The sequence below is a fragment of the Morone saxatilis genome, unplaced genomic scaffold, assembly GCF_004916995.1.
Source record: "Morone saxatilis isolate NCDOM2014 unplaced genomic scaffold, NCSU_SB_2.0 Contig5, whole genome shotgun sequence".
Classification (NCBI taxonomy): domain Eukaryota; kingdom Metazoa; phylum Chordata; class Actinopteri; family Moronidae; genus Morone; species Morone saxatilis.
This window is the reverse complement of record NW_023340095.1, coordinates 17590041-17603339: the sequence shown is the minus strand read 5'-3', so window position 1 is coordinate 17603339 and position 13299 is coordinate 17590041. Positions and strand designations below refer to the sequence as shown.

The 13299-nt window shown below is 41.3% G+C and overlaps 1 protein-coding gene across 1 annotated transcript in view; it reads right to left on the bottom strand.

The window, feature by feature from the left end:
- Positions 1–13299, bottom strand: part of LOC118339622 (probable phospholipid-transporting ATPase IH) — a 35270-nt gene continuing 21971 nt past the window's right edge. Inside the window, 14 exon segments of the mRNA XM_035677343.1 lie at positions 1–3078; positions 6647–6812; positions 6911–7014; positions 7301–7366; positions 8343–8354; positions 8357–8368; positions 8930–9065; positions 9166–9293; positions 10306–10365; positions 10776–10921; positions 11426–11528; positions 11627–11804; positions 12283–12516; positions 13049–13230. Coding sequence (XP_035533236.1) covers positions 2806–3078; positions 6647–6812; positions 6911–7014; positions 7301–7366; positions 8343–8354; positions 8357–8368; positions 8930–9065; positions 9166–9293; positions 10306–10365; positions 10776–10921; positions 11426–11528; positions 11627–11804; positions 12283–12516; positions 13049–13230 — 1800 coding nt within the window. The 3' untranslated portion in view covers positions 1–2805.

Below are 13299 nucleotides of genomic sequence, written 5' to 3'. Positions count from 1 at the left end.
GTGTTTTCACTCTTTCTTTATTACAAGCAGAATGACAATACAGTGCTTTGCCCTCAATTGCTACAGACAGGCTGGCAAAAAGTCAACAGGTGAACCTTTAAAATCTTTGTCCAAAAAAATAAAATAAAGATTTTAATTTTTTTTCTCAAAACCTGTTTAGTAATACAAACAGTGCTATACTGAAGGTATGCTATGAAGCGTGCTGCTCAGAGCACAGAAGTCGACATTTCAGACCTTTGCCAAGCTCAGGAATGACAGGAGGAGCACCTGCTGTTCTGCTGATGGACTTAGAAAAAGCAGTTTTGACATTCTGATCAGCAGTAGAAGGCTGGTGCAATAAACCCATTTGAGACAGAGGCTGACTCCTACAGACAGTCCATTCCTAGTCAAGTTATTTGGTCACTTTTTTTTTTCTCACCCACTACAATCTTCTTAGAAAAATAACTTGTGAGGAAGAGTGAACACTTATAAACCCCAGTCGACAGACAATAGACCTTGTTTTAGGGGAAAAACTGATCAGCTGTAGAACAAAGTGCAGTGTGTAGACCTATAGGTAAATCTCTAATGAATCATATAACGTATATGTTGCTCTCATTTTGGTTATAAACTTGAACATACATTCTAACAGAGTTAAAATATAGTATTCTCTCTGGGATACAAAAGTAGCAAAAGAAATATTCCGAATGGACAAAACAAGAATGACGAGTTGTAGTGAAAAATTGCGCTGTGGAGGACTCGGCTAATACTAAAACTGTTTTCGAAGAACGACTACAAAGAATTTCCCCCTTACATTATTAAAGTAAATTAGACCTTACAGCATTATTGTGGTAGGATTGGTATGTGACATGTAGAATATGTCTGGATACAGTATGGCAACAGCACAGTGAGGTGGGACACTGTATAACAAGCACCAAGGCTCTTTTATTAATCTACTGAGGTCAGGACGTTGAGCCCCAAAGTCCAAACACTTTTGGAGGCTTGTGGGCTGAGTGAAAACTTAAAGAGACAAATCCAGACCTCCAACCAAACTGATAAATCATCTGTGCCCCAGTAAAAAAAAAAGAAGAAAAATACTGAAAACCTGTTACTAAATTTATACATGTTGGCAGATGGTGATGTGTATGAAAATAAACTGTATAAACATACAAAAATGCTTCAGAATCTGACATTCAAGACTTCCAGAGTCAGTCACTTGCAGTGCAACACGACAGATATGCTTTGGACAAAGAGGACTTCAGATGTTAGAAATGAAGAAAAGAGGTTCATCCATAATGAGCTACAATCTTCAGCTGGAGGACATGATGGATAAATCAGTTCAACATTCTATTGATTTGATTGTGACATCGCCGATTCAAGTCTCCCTCCTACTTACAACAGACTATATATATATATATACCCCTTCTCACTACTATATCAAAAGTTTTTAAGTTACATCCATACATCAACAGTGACCGCCATCAATAATTTTAGAACAATACAGAAAAAACTCATGGATTAATGCAACATAGAGAAAAAAAACCCTTATAATGTGACAACATGGCATTAGCATTCTCACATTAACTTTTGCATAACACAGAGCATGGCAGCAAACACACAAGCACAATGCAACAGTGAGGAAAGAGCAAGACATTTAGGACATCCATAAATAAAAACTCCCATCGATCGGTCTTGGGCTGCTGCTGTTACCCGACATGGCCACATGGAGGCAGGAGTGGGCACAGTGTGCTCATTGTCTGGAGAAAAAAAAAGGTGCCATGATATGGTTTCGTGATGAATGATGTCTGAGACGAAGGAGGGTAAGGAAGACCCGCGAGAAGAACAGATCAGCATGCAGCAGAGAGATCCGACATGCTACGTTGGCAAAAAACAAAAGTCGAAAGAATCGTCAGAGGGTAAAAGAGGAATAACAGACACACCGAACCAGACATGTATGCCCTCTGACCCTCCCTGTCCACTCACAAACATGTTTGACCTAAAAATATAATCCACTAAAAATGGGTACCTATGAATTAAGGCAGGGTGGCTAGAATACTGCACATCCCTCTTCAGATTTCCCCTAATTTCTCTCCTTCAGCTGATGTGTGTGTGAGTATAAGGCTTTGTAAAACACCACTTCTGCTTCTTTTTTTGTTTTTTTACACCTTTCTCCTTTGGCTCCTAGCCTGCTGCTGTGTGGTTACCTGTAAGGCAAAAGTGTGTCAATACAAACATACAGTAACAGGCAAAATTCATGCATACACTCACGCACATGCACACGCACACGCACACCTAAAGGGCTGAGCTCGACAGCTGCCCCTTACTTGGCCAGACCACGTACTGTACATAAATGTTTTCAACAAACATTTACAAAGAAGCAAAAAGGACACGAAAGTGGAGGAACAGGCAAGAACGTGAGACTGAAAATGAGGACAAGGAATATAAAAAGGCCCGACTTGTTGAAACAGGACAGTTCCAGTAGTGCATTTAACAACGCACCTTCGAACATGGTTCCCCTTTTGTTCTTAGACTTTTTTAAGTAAGAGTTTAGGTAGGAACTGTGATGAGACGAAGACAGAGACCACGCTGAAACAAAAAAAATGTTACCCAAAGTATGAAGATGAGGCGTTAGGGCTGTAATATCTAAAGGGTTGTCCACTCAGGTATAGCCCAGAAAAATGCACATGGTGAACTCAGCATGGAGGTTGATGTGTGTGAACATGTTTGTATTTTGCTCTATAAATCCTAGATCCTTGAGAGGCAGATCGTGGGATGTACTTGATGTTTCAGCCCACAAGATTCACATATTTTCACAGTCTGCGTTTGTGTTCACACGGAGGTCTCCGGCCCTGGAGCGTAGTGGGCAAATCCCGCCCCTGAGAGTCGGAGCACATAGGGGCTGAGGGAGCGCAAGTCTGCCCCTCCCCCTTCCGCCAAGTGGGCCAGTAGTTTCTGGGGAAGGGGATCAGACCTGCGGAGCGACAGCATTTCCACAGCGCCGAAGTGGAGGTGAGAGGAGTCCGTGCTTGTGCCTTTGTAGGATCGACGAGAGGACAGTGGAGTTGACTCGGCCACACCACCCTGGGACAGCTCGTCCTGATCCTACGGAGAGATGGAGGATGCATTGTCACAGGAAAATCCAAGACACAAAGGTAGAAAATGAAATGCCCTGATGCAGATCACAGAACATGTGAATGAGAAAAGATGTGAGACGGCTTGATGCATATGATTGAACAGCAGGGTTGTATTCAGAGGGTTTAAAAGGCTTGTTTTATGAATCCAGATATTTATTTTGTAATGATTAATGACACCATGTTATGGACCGCTGGATCAAATTTATTGAACAAACTGGACAAATAAAGTAAATAAAGTTTGGACAATGTAAAGGACTTAATGATCAATGATGAGAAACCCTCTGAAAATTCCCATTGGGATTAATAGACATGTTAGATTAAGCATGCTTAGGAAATGAAGACAAAATTTACACTTGTTATTCCACCTTCCAACAGCAGATGTCGCCAGTATTCCTGGTACAAATTACACCTCTCAGAGTAAATGGCTACATAGTACGTGGTTTCTCAACTGCCTGGGCATCAGTTTTGTGTGGGATGTCAATAATGGATTATGTAACCTAGTATTGGTCGTACATGATAAAATAAGACCTCAGTTACTAACGAAATGTTAATGAAATCTGCATGATACACTAAAACCTGACAACCTCCTCCGACCCAGAACCTTCAGTTTGAGCCCCTCACCCTTTCACATCTATCTTAAGTACAGGACCAAAAGGGAGTCGCAACAAGCCTACCACTTGTTGGAGCCCATATGACAAGTAGCAATGGATTTTAAATAGCCGGGGTCTATACAGAGAGGATATAAGTTCTCTTTGGCTTGTACCCAGATCAAGATAATTCCCATCCCACATGCAGTGAGAAGCACAGCACGCTTTGGAACCAGCACTGCAGAGTTAATTGGAGATTGTGATTCCTGAAATTAGGTTTGACGGAAGGAAATGTCTCATGTAGACACACTTATAAAGTTCCCCGACCCCAGCCTATAAGCCATAGAATGACAGCATGCCCCATGCAGTGCAAAGCAGCAGGAAGCATCATGGCAGCAGCATTAAAAGAACCCGACTCCCCACAGTCAACGCCCTCTGTGTGCTGTTACCATGGTGACCCTAGCCCAACGAGGGGGTTGCACTCTAGGGTTTGCTGAGCGGGGTGCTGTGGCTGTATGACATCATGGAGTCATAGGTCCTAGCAGCTTTTCCTCCACTGTCTCCCTCACAGGTCCTATCAGGGTGGAGTGGGTCCCTCTCATTGCTTCCCCCTCCACCAGCAGTGCCAGGAGCCACAGAGCCCTCCAGGGCCCCCGCTGTCCTTACCTTCTGTGGATGACGTTAAAGGAAAGGTGATAATCTGGAACATATACTCAAATGCCAGCGTATTAGGTGCGCCTAGCTGAAACTAGTGCAGGGTAATACAATAGTCCTGCAATAATCCCACCTTCATGAAGGTTATAATGTTAGAAAAATGCTGATTTAATTTAAGGTCCAGTGTGTAACATTTAGGATCTATTGGCAGAAATGGAAGATAATATCCATAGGTATGTTTTCTTTAGTGTATAATCACTTGAATATAAAAAATCATTTTTGTTACCATAGAATGAGTAGAGATTATCTACAGACACTAAATTTCTTCTCCACACTTTACAGCCTGTACTCATGTTGTCAGAAACAACGTGAGTCTGCAACTTCACTGCTAGATGCTACTAAATCTTACACACTGGTCCACTGATAATTTTTAGGTGTTTAAGTGTACCCGATAAACTGGCAGCTGAGTGTATTTCCAGCTTGTGTCTGTAGATTAAGTTGAAACTGACTGTGGTTCACACCTGGCTCCTAAATGAAGCTCAAAATTGTTTTCAAATGATCACTTTTGATCGTATTTCACGCCTGTTACCACTGCTGAACTGAAAAATTACATATTTTTTCTTGTCCATGCAGCTACAGAATGGGATTGGTGCCACTTTTTGGTATTTTACTAAGGATATGGACCTCAAAACATTGTTCTGTTTGTTAAGCTTAAACCAAGAAATTGCGACACATTTTGCATTGCAGCTTTGTCATTCTCCTCACATTAAGAATTTGACATGGCAGGCTTTCAGAGCAGTAATGACACATTCAATATACTACATATCTGTCACTCACATCCCTGACCAACTCTGAATGTGTCTTCAGATTAGATGCCACTGTGACAGCACTGGTGGACTCTGGGTTAGGCACAGTTGTATTTACCAGTGTTCAACTGTGATCTGATCACTAGGGACACACGCAAAATAAGGTTGCCAACCCCACTGCTGGGACTGCAAATCTGTGCTGTAAATCTAATTTAGGTTATTTGATAGCTACTATATAGCCTAGAATGTTTCTGCTTTAAAAAATTACAAAATTTCTAAAATTACTATTATAAATGATTAAATATTATAAAAAATAAACATCAAACCGATGTTATACAGTGAATAAATTCAGCAAATTAGCCTAATCTGTTTCTTACAAACTGTGGTATCACACATACAAAAATCATTTAAAACTACAAGACAATGTGACAATCATGAAACACATGACAAAACCCAGTGTAGTGCATGCAATTTAAATCAGTTAATGTTAAATTGGACACAAAACACATGAAACATATATTCAAAACGCTGACTCCACAAATGAGAGGAAACTGTGTAGAAGAGGAAAATATACAGTTCTATCCTGGCTTGCAAACCAAACACTGTGTCACTATTGTAATCAACAGTGCCCTAGTAGTTAGTTTCACATTAATCGAGGTGTTGAGACAGTAATAAGTAGTTTACACTGGGACATGCCACCATGCATATAGAGATAAGGGCTTAAAAGAGAGAGTCACCTCCTCTTCCTGCTCCTCTCTCGTCTCTCTGGGCCAATCAGAAACTCATTCTGCTGGAGGACTGAGAAAGCATGAAGATGGTGGATGGCTCCACAGTAAGGCACGGGCGAGAGGACTGCAGTTACCCCAAAAGAGCGAGCAAGTGCAGAGGTCAGAGTCACAGGAGCAGTGGGGGGAAAACAAGAGAGAATAGGAGAGAGGAGACAGTAATGAAGAGAGAGAGGAATGAAATGAGAGGAAAAGGGAGAAAGGAACGATGGAAGATGGTGTGAATTATGATTATGGCGGTCCATTAGGGTAAAAGCGAGAAGGGAGAAAAGAGAAGAAAGCACAGCAGGAAGAAATATGTTAGACCTTTCATTTATTTTTCTATTCATGGTGAAGCTGGCGCCACAGGAAGGCGAGGCTAAGCCACAGGGAACAGGAAGTCATTCTAAAACATGCCGTTGCTCAAAGCTATAAGGGATTCTGATGCTCTTCCTGTATGATTAATAGAGCGGGATTGATTTACTGCCTACTCAAATGGTTTATTACTGTCAAAATATTAAGTATCAGCTAAGATTTTAGAGATTTCTACTATTTATATCAGGTCATTTCAGGTTGTGAACTGAAATGTATGGCTCTTTAAAATGGGAAAGCATTAATTAGTCATTGGTTAATGGTTTTAGCAAAGCATTTGTTAATACCATCAGAGATCACTACTGGAAATAATCTAAAACCTAACTAAGGAAAAAGAGAATTTAAGATTATACCTGTGCACGTTCGGTGGCTGTGGGACACATGGCCCTGCAGAGGACCTTCTTGATGACATCTGGCAGCAAGCTGACCGTAATAAGCAGGATGATGCTGAGCCAGGCCGGACCACTAGACAGCATCTGCATGAACACGTAGTACATCCTCTGGTAGTTCAGGAAGGGCCTGAGCAGCAACAGAAAAGACAGGAAAGGGTTTTTCAGAAACCTATTCGTAATCAACATAAAGGTTATAGATGCACGTACAAACAAAGTATATTATACCAAATGATGCCTCCCCAGAGAAGAGAGAAAATAACGTAGAAAAGCAGTGACCCCCAGATGACAAAGTGATTGATCCATGTCCAGTGGTGTGTGTCCAAGGCAAGCTGAAACAAAAAGAATATATACATAGTAAACACTCAAGCTGTCAATGAAGTCAATGACTTTGCCTTTAGGGTTTACTGTTGTGCAAACAAAGCAGCCAGGGCAGTCGATGTAACATGTTAGTTAGCATGTGTGCCGCAAGCTTGTCCACGCATACAATCAGGAACACGTGCAATGATAATGAACTCATTTAAATGGAGAGTTTATGCAATACAATAGACAAGAGTGACCACTCCAACCCTCCCTCAGCCCACCACTAAGCATTTCTGAAGGTATGCCCACACACACCTTGAGCGTAACAGTGAACACCAGCACAGTAAAGACGAGAGTCCCGAAGGTCCAGTTCCCAAACATCTGGAAGGGAAGAGAAGGAAGACTAGGGTCAGTGGCCACGTCAATCACACACCCCCTATCACCCTGCATCCATGGATTAGTGAACACCCTATTGTTTTACAGTGCATGTATGTGCACAAAAAAGGTGAGAGGTAATCTGTTCAGAAAAAAGAGTATTCTCTGGGACTTTCTTTTACACATTGGGGCCAATAAACCAAAAATATTTTCACTTTCAATTTTTTACCACACTTTTCTAGTTGCTGAAATCCTAGAAAGGTTTGTGCAGACATTGGGAGTGAACAGATAGAATGAGAGTTGTGAGAGTTGATGAAGTAGAGAGGGGGGGTTGTGGGAGAGAGAGAGAGAGATCAGGACCAAGAAACGGGAGTTTATTAAACACCAACGCACCTATTTTGCTAGAATTTGTTCATTCATTAATCCTTTCCTTTATGGATAAAGAAAATTGTGTGGATTTCAATTTTAAACCATTTTTTTTATTTTGTTGTTTGTTAAAAGTACACAGGACCAAAACAGTCCCTCCACCCACTGGATGCTGGGGCAGTGAAATAAAAAAACAACCGACCCCAAGAACTGCTACCACAAATACATGAGCATACAGATACACACACACACACAAATGAACAAAAACATTAGACAGAACAACAAACAGATGTTGGATCTTAATTTATAGTACATACTAGCAATACTATTTACTACCACAACAAAACACAAGGATAATGTAGGGGAGCGTCTAAGGTTTCTACCATGTCAGTGGAGTTGTTAGGATCAGGTACTGTGCAGGATTCAGGGCTTTACAGAGATTAGGGGAATAATGGAGCACTAGAAAACTACACATTCAAATGAAAGTGCATGGATGATGTGAAGTGAGAAGGGATGAAACTGGATGAAACGGTCAAACTGAAAGCTTAAACGGTACGACAGGAACTAAAAAAGCGTGAAAGACAGAGAGAGCTGACAGGGAGGGAGACAGGCTTACCATCTGTGTGTTTTGGTGGTCATGAGCTAGGAGAGAAGAAGAAGAAGGAAGAAGAAGAAGAAGACAAGAAAGAAGAAAGAAGAAGAAGAGAAGAGGAAGAGAGAAAGAAGAGGAGCAAAATAAAGAGAGGGGAAGCAGAGAGAAAGAGGGGGAAGAAAAGAGAAAGGAATCAGGACAAAGGGTAAAATGAATTTCAGGATGTTTAAACTTAAAAAACAGGACCAAAGGCAATCAAAAACAGTTGACATGATACAAATTAACAATACAGAGAAAGATGCTATTGCGTTGTCGATATGAATGGAGATCCAATGTTGCTGACCTATACGGGGGGCCTGGGACAGAAACCTTACTGTTACAGATCCCATCATAACAAAAACATGACCACAAAGTCAACACTTAACTCCTCCATAATGAGGATCCAATGGAGATGGATGAGGTTTCGTAAAGAAAGCACTAACTTTGTGTCCATTATCCTCTTTTAATTTCCCTAAAGGACACCTAGTGCTGCTCTGTAACTGCTCTATTTCTACTCGTTTCACAAAATTACACATCTCACTGCCTCCATTGACATAGAGACAGAGGCTCACCTGGCCATTGCTGGTGAAGGTGGTGTTGTCAAACAGGAAGTAGGCACCAAAGAAGAAGATAACAGCATCAAACACACCCAGGCATGTCCAATACAGAAAGACAGGCCATCGGAGGAGGGAGTTCTTTGCTATGTCCCTAAGGAAGAAAAAAACAACAGTTGAGCAAAAGCGGCAAACACGGTATTATAAAAGTCATGGAAAAGATACAAATAATAAAAAATTTTCTTCAACCTCACCTGTACAAGGAGGGGTCCCTCTTGAGTGTCTCCATGGTGACGTGCTGCTCAACTAGGCTGTAGAGGAGGATGGGGAGTGAGGTGAAGCTGATGTTGTATAACGTCAAATAGGCGGTGTCGTACAGAGGCTGCAGAGGGACAAATACAATACACACGGCATTAGACATTTGGAACCAAAAGGCCATCTTAAAGTTTACCAGTGTGTAGGATTTAGTGGCATCTAGCAGTGTAATTGCAGATTGCAACTCCCTTGCGCCACCCTTCCTTTCCAAAGGAGAAACTATGAAACAAGTGAAAAACTCAAAAGGCTACAGCCAGTGTTTGGTTTGGTCCATCTGTTTCTGTTCTGAAAAGATCCACTCCCTCTATAGATAAAACAGTTAATCTGAAGGTAATAAAAACATTACAATTCTTATTTTAGGTGAGTATACAGTACACTAATGAAAACATTTACCATTAGATCCTCCCAAATTAATTGATTGTTTTGGCCACTGGGGGGCAGCAGAACACCCTGAATACATCATCGTCAAATCATTTTATAAAGTTGTTCAAATCTGAACATAAAATAATTGCCTATTTACAAATACACCAGATACAGGGCAACATATGAGTTAATTCAGAGTTGTGGTTCTATATATTAAACAATTGTAAGTACAATATTGAGTCCTTCTAGTGTTCTTTTGCTCTGTTTTGGTCTCTACCAACTCCTCAGAAGAATATCTGGTCATTAAGCTGCTAGATGTTCTGCTTTGTGACCACCTAGTTGCTGCACGGGTACCATGAAGTTGGTTTATTAGAGCTGTCTGCTCCAGCCAGAAGATTGATTGGAGTTTGTGGGCCGTAAAATCAAAAGAATTAGCTAAAAGAGGTGAAAATGCTCAACTGAGGGGAACTGCAGGGTAAGGTGATAATTCTCTGTGGGTTTGTCTTTTAAAAGCAACACCTTTCATATTACACATAATCATCTGATTAATTGTTACAATTAAAATATGAATTAATGCATCTTTAAAAATAAACATTTAAGAGAGAAAATACTATATAAAGCTAGTTAAATACATAATACTGTAAGGATATGTAAAGATGTGCATACTACACCATGTGCTAGCAGGCTTAAGCCCTAACACAGTATTAAGTACTTACCTGCTGGGAGAACCCACAGAAGAACTGATACAGGAACTGAGGGAAGATGAAGCATACATTCTGGAAAGATTCGAGAGGAGAAGAAGAAAACAACAAATGGAGAAAGTGATAAGCTTATGACAAGTACACGTGAAGAGATTTGAAGAATCTAAAAATGCTACTATCTAGACATTTCTGTTTATGCAGAGATTGTGTGCTATAAGCTCACTGAGTGGGCCGCAAAGAGCTGGCCTGCCAAAAGGAAAAAAATGAATCAGTTGGCAGGGCAATGCTTGCTGTGGAAGCCGCCCACACTGATCATCGTAGCCATGAATCCAGGAGAGAATGTTGCACCAGGGATTCATGAATCCGGTAATCTGTCAGAGTAGCTGCAAAATCTGGTTCTTTGTAACTCAGTGTTTCACCGGGAATTACAATAAAGTGATTAAAATGTGTGAGCCAGTGGAGTACACAAGGCACCCGTCTTGTACCTTGTAGAAGAAGTACTGAACAAGTTCAGCAATTCGGATGTAATAGTAGTGGCCATGTACAAGTAGCATCTTCTTCAGGTGTTTGAACTTCGGGATGGCATAGTCACTGTTCCTTGCTGCTTGTCGGCCTTCTTTACCCATGATGCCTTAGGGAAAAAAAGCGGTTGGTTACATAAGATCTGATCAGGAAAGTAATACAAGAATGTAAGTGTAACACAAGAAAGAGCCAATTAATTTACAGTATATAAGTGAGCCAATACGGGCTTATTACAAATAAATTGTTTATGTTGGCAGATATGCACAAAGAAAGAGCGTACATGTTTTATTGGCTTAATTTGTACCTATATGTAATCATTCTTAAAATCAAGTTTAATATTAAAAATATTTAATTTCAAAGAGATTTTCTAGTCAGAATTTGCTATTATATTTGCTGTTTACTGACCAAATGTTAAAACATCGTGTCTCAGTACATACTGTCACAAACTGAACACCAAATTTTAGGAATTCTTGCCAAAAATGTTTGTTTACCTGATTTGTTTCTGTAAAAAAAAACGTCATCAGGCTTATCATAAAAGTACGGGCTTTAAAAAACAACTTGGGCTCTAATAGAAACAGAATAATGTATATATTAATGGATGAAGTGAGCTCACCAATTCCCACATGAGCTTCCAAGATCATGCTGACATCGTTGGCTCCATCGCCGATGGCTAGGGTTATGGGGTGCTCCTTGGAAGCTTTAATTAGCTTCACAATCTTAATAAACAAAAACACCAATTTAGTCACTACCACTGTTTGTCATTTAGGAATGTGCCTGGAGTATATTAAAGTAAAGTGAAGTGCAGTTCTCTCACCTGTGCTTTCTGCAGCGGTGCCATGCGACAGCAGAGCACAGCGCTACAGTTGCGACAGATCTCTAGAAAGATCTCTCTGTAGTTGCCGGTCCCAGCACTCTCCTGGTTGTGCTTTAGAACAGCAGACAGAGTGGCCCCATCGATGATCAGACCGAAGTCGAGGCAGTCTACTGACAACCTGGATAAATATATCACAGACGGATCAACAGGGAGCTTTTCAACCAATTATCGGCCTGCAGTCTTTATATTCTACGGATTTAACCAGATCTCAAGTGCAAATATAAAATGAGCTATGTGATTACAGCATGTGATATATTACCATGTGTAATGGTGAGCTGCACGATCAAATAATTGATAAGTTGATTGACGTGAAAGAATGAATGAATTGTTTCAAAGAAAAATGCCAAAAATCTGATGGTTCTGGCTTCTTAAATGTGATCATTCGCTTTTCCTTGACTTAAATTTCGGTAAACTGAGTATCTTTAGGTTTTTGACTGCTGATTGAAACGAAACATTTGAGGATGTCACATTGTGATAGACATTTGCTGTATAAACCAAACAGAAACAGAAAATATCGAGCAGATGAATCAATAACGGAAATAATCAATAGTTGCAGCCCGAGTATACTGTAGATAAAAACATTCATTATGTCATACCCAGACATAGAGCGCTGTCTGAGAACAGTCCTGTTCAGTTCGAACAGAACATCATGCAGACTCTGCTCCTCTGTGCGTTTCTTGGTCAGCTCCAGGATCTGGGTGCTGCGACGAAACAGCTTGCTGGCGTAACAGGTAGCCGCTGCGGTCTCCATCTTGTCCCCTGTCAGGACCCAAACCTTCATCCCAGCCTTGTGCAGTGACTCAATGGTGTCTGCGGCTTTCTCCTGGAGCCTGCGCATCAATAAGTCAATAAGTGTCTCAGCCTCCAGTGGGGTAGGTTAAAGCATCAATCAAAAGTCCAATCAATCAATTATCAACTGGTGATAACTTATCAATGCATGACCACCCCCGTCCCTGCCCATCACTAGTTTATCTGCTAGTCAGACAGACAGGCAGCCGATCGATCAGTAAGGGAAAACTACCTTTGCAGGTCAGTACTGAAGTCTACCTTGTTGGAGCACAAGCACATCTAATATTTTAACACTGCAGAACATAAAATTGAAAAAAAGGAAACAAATGGCCCAGCAGTCTTAGTAGTAAGTCACCTATCAGAGCTCAGACTGAATCTTTTTTGCCCTCATGAGTCATTACAATACTTTGAGGACGACTTCATGACTCATTAATCTTCCGTTCAGTCCCCCTGCTGCTGCAGCACTGTTTTTAAATCGTTGCCCTCCCTCCCTCTCCCTCTCCCTCTCCGCCATCCCTCGTCCCTCTCTCGCTTCTGCTCCTCTGCTGTGTCTGTCTCTCCATGGGGACCAACCTGTCCTCCACTGCCGTAGCGCCCAAAAGCACAAAGTCCCTCTCAATGATGTCATAGGCTTGCGCCAGCCTCTGCTCCCTGTCCTGCAGGGCCAGCTTAGCTTCCATCAGATGATGGCATGCCTCCTCGTATTCGGACTGCGTCAGCCTTCGGTAAGCGACACACAGAGTCCGCAGCCCCTCCTGTGTGACAGCGGAGAAGAGACAGGTAAACTGTTAACTGTTAATGCAGCGTAACAAGCTGTAAACACA